General features: G+C 31.2%; 1 protein-coding gene across 2 annotated transcripts; it reads right to left on the bottom strand.

Annotated features, from left to right (window-relative positions):
- Nucleotides 1-610: 610 nt before the first annotated feature.
- On the bottom strand, nucleotides 611-8,233 carry LOC117691687 (uncharacterized). Of its 2 annotated transcripts, none has more exons than XR_010709296.1 (6): nucleotides 6,904-7,022; nucleotides 6,081-6,098; nucleotides 5,649-5,978; nucleotides 3,443-3,697; nucleotides 1,714-1,792; nucleotides 611-1,564 (listed from the first exon to the last, which is right to left on the bottom strand). XR_010709296.1 is itself a non-coding variant. In XM_034478302.2 (6 exons), the coding sequence occupies exons 1-6, from the start codon at nucleotides 8,218-8,220 to the stop codon at nucleotides 1,096-1,098; spliced, it is 1,245 nt and encodes a 414-aa protein (XP_034334193.2). In that variant the 5' UTR covers nucleotides 8,221-8,233; the 3' UTR covers nucleotides 611-1,095. The 2 variants fall into 2 exon arrangements, 1 of the variants encoding a protein (XP_034334193.2); XM_034478302.2 differs by lacking the exon at nucleotides 6,904-7,022 and adding an exon at nucleotides 8,127-8,233.
- Nucleotides 8,234-10,162: the final 1,929 nt, after the last annotated feature.

Genomic DNA, 10,162 nt, shown 5'->3' with positions numbered 1-10,162 from the left:
TCGTTATAACTCTGAGGTTTAATTTTGATTATATTGAATAATAAATTTGGTAGCATAAACATCTGGGGACATAGTTCAGATAACAAGACTACATGTGTACCGGGACTCTTTAATGCAATTCGTCGATTCCCTAAGATTTTTTGGCTTTGGCTTTTTTGTACGAACTCATGAATGTTCTTTATATATCTATTTGTCGATAATTTTTTTTTTTAATTTTGTGATTGTGTGCCTAACTCACAACGTTTTATATTACCTTTATCATAGATAAGTTTGGGTTCCTAAAATAAAATTTTGAATCGAAAAGAAATCAGCTTAATAGCTATGCAATGCTGTAGACTACACCTCTGGTGTTCTTTTTCTAATTTTTGGTTTTTTGGTTTCTTTACTGTCTAATAAAAATCTTTTGTTTCTTGTGATCCTAAAGGTTGTACTTTTATGTGGTGCATATGCCTCCCTGTTACGTTAAAGACTGTGGGTGTGTACCGCAGACTATATACACACGTATCCAATGGAAGGTGTGGTTTTCAGTTCTCTTTTAATTTATATTTGTTTATTTTAAAACATCTGATATAGTTTGGGGTTGTGTGGTAATATTAAAAAAACCTCTATGTAATTAATTGTGAAAATAGTGCATTTATTGACTAAATACATTGCCATGTGTCCAATAGAAATTGCATTGGGTAAGACGCAAGGCGTTTTTTTATTCATAATCTTAGAACACAAAGCAAGTGATTAAATAAAATAAACAACAAAATAATTTTAAACCTCCAAATGATTAATACATGAACTTGGATAACAATTAAAATGATTATCAGACAATTGAGCTCATATATATTAACAATAAACAATCATTTTTTATACATTTGAAGTGTATGATAGAAAAGCATACATGTATGCATATGAACTCCGATAAATCGTGCAACTTTTATGCTTTGTACTCTTCAATAAATGACTAGGTTTGGTCTTAAATCATTAAGAGATTGAATTTTCGTAAAAATAAGATTTGCACAAGAGACAATAAAGCTGCACATAAAAAAATTGTGGAAAAGAAAGTAAAAGATCACATAAATAAACAGTGTCAAAAATGTACGTTCTTCAAGGACACTTTATTTCGGCATAACATGTGCTTATAGTGAGTTCATCTTTGTCATCGGTGTTCGATAGCTTTGCTACAGCGGCGTCTTTTTCAACTTTCATGTTTTCGTACCGAAATTTGCTGTTTGATTTACACACATGCGCATAAACGTCTCCAGTACTGACCGAAGGCGTTTGTACTTTACTTTTTTTTTGAACTGCATACACCGGCATTGAAGATTCATTATTATCAATAGGTTTATTGTTAGGAGGAACGTCATAGTTTGAGAGAATTTTAGTTTCCGATTTTGAATCCGTCGGTGGTAAATCATGTTGCTTTTCCTGATCCGAAATGTACCCAAGTTCGTCTAAAGGTTGTGACGAGAGATATAAAGGATTGTCAGGCAATTCAGTGTTTTTATCGAAAACCTCATTTGTATGCGCCATATTCGCTTCCAAAGATATATTTTTGTTTCCTTCACTCCTTGATCTGACAAATTTACCAGGAAAACTTTATAATCTTTACAAACTAATATCAAATTGCTAACTTTTTTTTCTCGTAAATTCAAAACATAGCAAGTTAACGATCAACAAAATCTAGCCTTTATATTCTTAGTAAAGTGATATATTGACACTGACCTGTTTATCAATATTATAGTGATAATGATCAGACAAACAATTATAAGCGCTCCCCCGGCAGCAGAACCGGCGATTATATCTGAAAAAAGAAACGTGTTTCTTTTTATTTGGTTTAAATATACATGTATGATACAAAATATAGTCTAATAAAAAGCAATAATAAATTAATAAAATTTAAAAAAAATCATTAAAAATAACCCAATAAAAACAGAATAATGTCGAATTTTTATTTTACGCGATTACTGTATCAACCCTTATCTTGGATATGTCAAGGATAATATATTGTAACCAAAATGTTGTTGAGTATAGATGTGTAACATTAAAGTTTTAAAATTCAGGGAATTTAAAACTATCTATAATTAGCCGCATAATTATTGTTAACCTGTAGTGAACTCTTCAGACTGAGAAGGTTGGTTTAAGAATCGTTAGCTAAGTAATATTTGTAAGTTATTTCCTCTTTAATTATTTCATGACAACAGTTTATATTTTGTTTTCTAGTTTTCTTGCATTTTATAAGCGTTATGCATTTTTATACTTATGCGGAATTATCGATCCTTAGATTATAAGGGTTAAAACAATCTCGCCTTCTCGCACTGCTGTGTTTTACCACAGTGTGTTTCAAAATATGTTTTATCAGACTTTCCACCCGACGATTAAAGAATAAAGAACTTGTTTTAATTTTACGGAATTGTTTCTCTTTTCCATTAGCAACCAGTAGAAGGCCGAGTGGCATCCTACCAAGGTATTCCCCAACTTAATCATATTCACAATCAGAGGAAATCTCGGTGTGAAAGATAGAGTCAAATGAAGATATACATGTAACATCAATCGCATCTTCTCGGGCCTTTCCGGGAGACTCGGAAAAACACCTTGAATGTATTAACATTGCCGGATGTTAGAATTTTATACAAAATTGGGTCGCTTCCCATTAAAATAAGTATCGGCTAGACAGCCTTGTAAGTCGGGTTTGTGTTATATTCTAGGGTATAACATTTACTTTAATGAAGTCTAGCTTACATCTCAACAGATCGTAAAATGTGTTGTATTTATATCAAGTTTTATAAAAAGGGGGGTCGTCATAGACGCCTTTGTTATACATTCGATGTGTTTTTCCGAGCTTGCCGGAAAGGCCCGAGAAGCTGCGATTAGATATAACATGTATAAACTTTTAAGTTTTAATCCTAATAAATAAAATAATTTGAAAATCCAGAAATAAAATAAAATGAAACTTTAAACATTTCGCAACATTTTGTAATTTTGTTATCTCTTTATCAATAAATATGTAGCACAAATAAAATAAAACATCAATGAAACGTAAAAACATAGTATTTTTGCGCCTGTTTATTCGTAATCGAGTAATCGTAATCGATTGTAATGATTACTCTTTTTCAAGTAATCGACAATACTTGTAAATATCGTAATTTAATCGATTACAGCTAAACTTTCCAGTGTAATTACAATTATTTTTACTGATGACAAGACAAATAACGTGCTTATAACATATAGTAGAAACATTATACTGGGTGAACTCTTAGAGGTTTTGTTGAGTGTATAAAATGAAACGTATCTCGCCTGTATAATCTTAAGCTACAATGTACGATTGACTTGACTAATCACGCACGCACGAACGCAAACACACGGACCCCCCGCCCCCAAAACCCCAACTAAACTTATGAGGTTCTTCTTCTTTCAAAATCGTAACAATAGTATAATTCATCTGCATATTTACATATCGTAATCTCTGATGTATTCTGTGCTGACTCTACTGGCAATGGATATTTATTGGCAGTGGTCGTCTTTAAGGACATAGTGGTATCTGCATTATTGTTGGCGTTTACCACAGATATTGATGATTTAATAGAAGAGGCCTCATATGATAGCTGTGGAATTGTTGACGTGGTTGTTGAAATTGTTGATGAGACACTTGATGTTGTTGTGTTTGATGGAGGTTCACATTTTACGCTTAAATTTCCGTTAAGTCCACCTTAAATCACATAAACAGGAAAGTATTATAAATATAAAATTTAATATTTACATGTACCCTATGAAATAATGAAACAAGCGATAGGTAATAAAAAAAAAACTAAACTGCTCAGCAGTATTGTACTCTTATCATAATAGCCAACAACCTTTTTTATCCCCTCGAGGAACTTGTTGCGAGCGGGATTAAGCATCGCTGCTGTGAGTGTATGTCTGTCCATTTTCAGCTTTTTAGCAAAGTTCTAAGAAAACCCTCTCATAAATGTTCATCAAACTTTGAACTCTTCTTTTACATCTTGAAAGGACATACCCTACTTAATTTCAAGGCAATCGATTAATTTATTTTTAAATTATCATAAGAAATCCGAAATTATTAAACCAGGAAATTTATGTACGACTTGACAATAGAGATTTCCGGTAATGTTATGTCCGATCTGAAAAAAATCACTACCATATGCAATTCAAATCAACAACTTGACATTTTTGGGGGAATTAAAAACTAGTAAAGGTAAAAATAAACCCAAACGTTTTGAGTAATGGAGGATTAAAAGATTGTCCATAATTAAAAGTTGAAGCGGGCAAGATATAAAAGTCCTTCGATTTACATCCAAACAAGCAGTCGAATTTCGGACAATTTTCCCCCTATTACTTATTATGAAATTAGTCTAAACTTAAGAAAAGACTTTAACAAATATCGCACATTTATCACCGGAAAATCGTTTCATATTAAAATGATTGCTGCATATCTACTACTATGGATTGACATACAATAGGCAGCTAGAAGTGTCCATCAGAACAGACTACAGATCTCTAGATCTTCACCTACGTTTCATAATGAGCACCAATCGTTTATGTATGCTTATTCAAACTAAAAAATGCTTTCTGTGGTGATTCATTCGGGATATGAAGGTAGCGACATTGCAGAAAAAATATATATCCCTAACACGGATTACGTAATTTTTTTCTACAATGATCGCTACATGTACCTTCATAACCCGCATGAATCATTAAAGAAAGCATTTTATTGTTTTTATTAACATCTTTCTTTGAACTAATTATTAAATTAATTATGAAAAGTAAGTGAAATTCACTAAATTGCTGTTAATGTATATAAGAACGTTAGCTTAAAGAAACAGCCAAATCGTCTATTGTGAGACTTTGAGTTTGACATCATCATGATTATTTCGTGCAGTCCGTGATCTTTCTTAGGTCGCTGTAGGTTTTGACCAATCGACAAACAGGCCGTGTCAATTTCATCCCCGTCAGTTTCTTATCAGTTTCAGCTGCTGTAGATTTCGAACAATCGATAAACGGGACATATAGATATCAGTCTGGCTGTTTCTATATAATAATGAATTTCGCTAAATGAATCTAAATTTTTAAACTTGAAAACATATGTGTTGAGTTCCTGCTAGGAATAGGAAAACTGTAAAGTCAAGTAAATGTAACTTCCCCTCACCAACCCCTAACAAAGCTTGGGGAATTGGGATAAAATAGACATTAGGAGTTTAAAGTGATTTTAGGAAGAAAAATACTTTATTCTGTTTGATACATTTACATGTCTGTTACTAAATAGTGCATTCCCAGTCCTACAATAATTTATGTCGCGATGGGATGCTCCGCTTAGCGGTGCCCTTGCAGTTTAGTAGATTGAAGGCTGCAAATTTCCAACCGACGCAACCAAATTACACACGAAAATTACAACAATTCTCAAACAAAATCATACCTGATTCAGGATTCTTGCGATGTATGTAAAGGTTGTTTTGGAAATGTAACAATAAGAATCGTACTTATTTTTCCGATTCTTGTTGTTACAATTCCAACAAAACCTTCACATACACAGGGAGAAACCTTGATATGGGGTAATTTTGTATGACACTTGTTGCATTTTTACGTGTATAGTTTGGTTTCTACGGTTTGGATTTTATTTTTAAATATCGTTAATGCATAGTTACCATTTTGCTGAAATCCAACACAGTGATAAAATGTCCCTGTTGTAGATGGTGGTATATATTCTGCTTGTATATTCACTGTTTTGTTGATTTGTACGTTTAACGTATAAGATGAAAAGGATGGCAATGGACATCCAAAACTAATACCGGGTGAAACGCTCACTCTTGTATCACACAAATTTATGATTACTTCCTTCGATGTCACAAGCAGTTCACCAACAAACGACGGAGTCACGATACAATTACATGGACGCTTAATTCTATAGAAATCAGCGTAGACATTTGGTCCATATTTCTTCGATCCGTCACAGCTAGCAATTAAACTGTTTTCAACTGAACATTAAATATAAAGCATTAAGTAAATGGACAAATATATCAATATTAAATTGAAATTATATATAAATTACTCAAAAAACTATGAGTAGCTGTACTCACCATTCGATGGACATTGCCCTAAAAGAAATATAATTACATAAATTTATTTTTCTACAATGTTTCATAAAGATTAGTGTAAGGTCATATAATAAAAAAGCTGTTTATGGGCATTTGCAACGAAGTGCTTCGAAAATAAAAAAAATCAGCACCTGCATTTTCTCTTTTATCGATGAATTAGAGTTACCTCTCTTGAATTTTTTTTCTAACTGGATGTAATATCCCATAATATGTTTTTTTTTTAATATTTTGGTAAAATAGCATTGTCAAGGTAAATAAAATGTCATGTTTAAGGATGAAGCGATATTTTTGTGCGTTAACAAGCAGAGTATATGGGCCTTAGAGCAGAAAAGAATATACTCCTATATGACAAAAATAAATTGATTGAATGTTATAACAGATTTATTTTGTTATTACGACTTCAACAAATTAGATTCCTTATAACAAATTTAACAAATTTGATTAAAAAAATTAAAACGTTACATGATATCGAAAACTTATTACAATGTATATCAAATTTAAAACTATTTTGATGGCTTCTACAGTGGCATACTTTAGCAACACCAACTAATTTATAGGTTTTTTTTTTATTACAAACGAACAAGTATAAAGTTACCAAGTTTTTGTTTACTAATAGGTGTTCCGATCTTTGCATCGAATTTTATTTGTTTTATGACATAAACAATCATTCATTTTAATATAAAAGCGATTAACATTGCTTTATTTATAGTCCATGTATTATCCCTTTAGGTTTAAAAAGATAAATGGGATGTAGATGTAAAAAAAACCAATGGGCACGAGGTATTAAAGAAAAAGGGCTGCTTACCATGTGCGTGTCTAATCCAGATTTAAAAACGAAGGATGGGGGTCATTGCAACTAGTTGTCACCCATGTGTCTACTATAAATAATGGTAGAATGTTGGTAATAATTGATGTTGGATTCTTAACGTTAGCACTCAGAATCATCAGCTTGGATTGAAGTAGTGATATAATGATATAATTATATAGTCTGGAACAGAACCAGCATAGAATTCATTTGCAGAAGCATGGTGTTTTGTTTCATAAACCCCGTTTTCTTCAAATGGACAATTTTTTTTTAAAATTGTTCACGCTTTGCTTATTTGATACAATAGTTTTCATATATTTAAAAGAAAAAGAAATCCCTTAAGCAGAAAGACAAATCCATTGGGAAAATATATGAATATTGTTAAGCGCAGAAAGACCCTTAATAGTAAAATTATTACTTTCGAAAAGGCCCCCATAGGAAATCGGACCGGTATTAAAAAAATGATCTAATTAATTAAAAATAATTGATATAGAGGTAAAATTATGAAAGGAATTTTATAAAAATATCATTTGTAAAATTAATTAGAATCGGCTTTGTTCATCAACACTAGTAAAACAATGATATTTTTGTGATTTTATTAGTGATTTATATAACCGCATATCCGGAAAATGCATTTTCTGCAATGCTAGCAACCCTATACTCGCAAGAATGAATTGATGTACCAAACAATGTGAAACCATATTCATTTTGTTTATTCTTTATTCGATTGAATTAAATACAAGACTGTTGTTAGAGAATGAATTGGACGCATCAATTTTTAGCCTAAAGGGAAACATCCCACTATTAATACATTAAATAAAACCACCCCGTATTTTTGGCGAGATTTTCTTAATTTTTTGCATTTCAAATTTTAAAAATTCAAATAAATGTAAACAAACATAATAAGTTAGCACAAGGGCTGGTTTATGACCTAAAATGGTTTCTGTAAAAAGTCCACTGGGTAACTTTTAATTCATATCAAGCTGCTCTCAATGTTATTGTTTGAAGCAGACTTGGAAGTGTCTTCTTATCATTAAAAATATTCTTGTGAATATTCTTGTGTTTAACGAAAGCAATATACATGTATCAATGGAAAAAATGTTTGAGTATCTCACATTAACGAGAATGTTATTTCTGTAAAACAGGGACAATTCTCTTTTTTTAGGGAGATAATCCCTCTTGTTATGTAACACTTAAGGGAATCATAAATCAACTAATCTTACCTTTCGCTGTCACAAAAAATACAGTGAGAACAAACACACTAAGAGGGCCTTTCATTTTAACACTGTATTTGAAAACACAAACCAGGAAGTTCATGCATAAATCAAAATATTATACATTTATTTTCATAATACCGGTTCAACAAGTTTAAATATGAAACTTGGTTGTTTTTATATGAGGGCAAACATGTGTGTTTTAAGACTACACAGCAATTTATTGTGTAATACCGAGGTATGGGTGTGTGTCTATACCAAACGGATCGAAACGCAAATGATCAAAACAATTTTAAAGGCACACATTAAGACAATTACTTGAATACGATTAACAATATGGTTGTCAAAACCGCCTAGATCATTGGAGTGCTGGTTAATAAGATTGTTTGTGCATTTTGTATTGAATTTAAATTCACGTGACAATCGATCAAATAAATCTAAAATTTATGTATAACTTTCCTTTTTGCATGACTAGAGAGAAGAAGGAAGAACGATTCGTTTCCCTATTATACCTTACATAACTGGATGAGATTGTAAGTTGTAAGCACACACATAATTAAGTGAATAAATTTTACCGTTTAACGTTTTAATATCCACTTTCTAAAAGGCTATCACTTTTTATATTGGTTTCTAACAGACAAACAGCATAGATGACATCGTAACAGTTTGGTATTTCATCTTTATATTAAAGATATTAAAAACCCATACAGAACTGTTTTTTCCATTTCAAGCAAACCTATCAAATTAAATAATTTTAACCTTTTTTAACAAATCACAACGTTTCCTGCCAATTTTTAAAAATATTTTGTTTTAAATAAAAAGCGGTTTCCTTTAATTTATAATGATATAATTGTTATATTTAAAAATAATAATGAAATAAATATTGATATGAATAAGCTGGCAGTACATTTGAATGACAACGTCCTAATTTTAATTCAAGAAAATATCTAGTTGCATGTATACCAAAAAAAAAAATCCAAGTCGTTAAACTGTATAAATACTGGTTTTACACGAAAAACAGCATTAATTCGTTCCTGATAGATTCGTCACACGGTTTATAAGGTATTTGTGTTCATGTTATTATTCCCTCGTGAGATAGAGTCGTACTGGTTTTCAGATTCTCCCGACACCGTATTTCCAAGTACTGTTCATTTCGTTCATTCCCACCTCGAAGGTGCATTATAATACATAATATATAACATTCTTGTATCAATCTGAGTCCCAGGTTTGTTTCTAAAATAAATACGTTAAACTTGAGTAATTAAGGAAAATACATAAAACCTTTTTGTTACACACAGTTACAAAAATATTACTTTTATATTCTTCCTCACTACTTTTGTCCGAATGGCAAACAAAAGTGCAAAATGAATAAAAACAACAAATATTACATAGGAACGCTGCTCGATAGCGTCCACATTTATAGCAAAAATTGTGTATTGTTTATTTCATATTTACTTATTATGAATATATGTGTATGCACATGCATGTACAGTATATACATACACATAGATAATTTTAAGACACCCCATAGTCATAATAATTTTTTTCCGAGCCGACCCAATTAGACGGTATTTGAATATTTAATTTCTAGTCAGTTCCGTTTTTAAAAAAAGTTTTCATTTGATTGATTTCTCTACGGCGTAATAGGCTATCTGTAAATTGTTGTATTAACAAAGATTAATAACCACTTTAAGAGTAAATTTAAACAAATATGGCCATTTCCTTAATCCAATAAGCTCATTATCTTCTGGAAAATCTTTAAAAATCCTGGGCATTATACGTTGTTGACTTTTATTTATTAGTTGAAACTAGGTCAATTGACGACACAACGCAATATAATAAAAAAATTATCCTAATTCACAACATTTCAGAACATTAACAGGCATATTGTCGACATCACAGTTTTACCAGTCTTGGGTATTTTGTACATTTCCCATATCTATTTATTTCGGCATTTTTTTTTATATAGTTTAACACACATCGTTTTATGTTTATTTTGTTAAATGATATTGACTTCCTACAACCTTATAATGTATCGAACGGAA

The sequence above is a fragment of the Magallana gigas genome, chromosome 9 (assembly GCF_963853765.1).
Source record: "Magallana gigas chromosome 9, xbMagGiga1.1, whole genome shotgun sequence".
Classification (NCBI taxonomy): domain Eukaryota; kingdom Metazoa; phylum Mollusca; class Bivalvia; order Ostreida; family Ostreidae; genus Magallana; species Magallana gigas.
This window is presented reverse-complemented; position numbering and strand designations above follow the sequence as displayed.

Bases quoted from the DNA above. Each gene is read 5' to 3' on its own strand.
- LOC117691687 (XM_034478302.2), bottom strand. From the start codon at position 8,220: ATGAACTTCCTGGTTTGTGTTTTCAAATACAGTGTTAAAATGAAAGGC. The intron at 1,793-3,442 runs GTAAATATGCAG...TTCTTTTTTCAG, and splicing joins TACATCAGAGATTACGATAT to ATATAATCGCCGGTTCTGCT. The intron at 1,565-1,713 runs GTCAGTGTCAAT...TAAATTTGTCAG, and splicing joins ACTATAATATTGATAAACAG to ATCAAGGAGTGAAGGAAACA.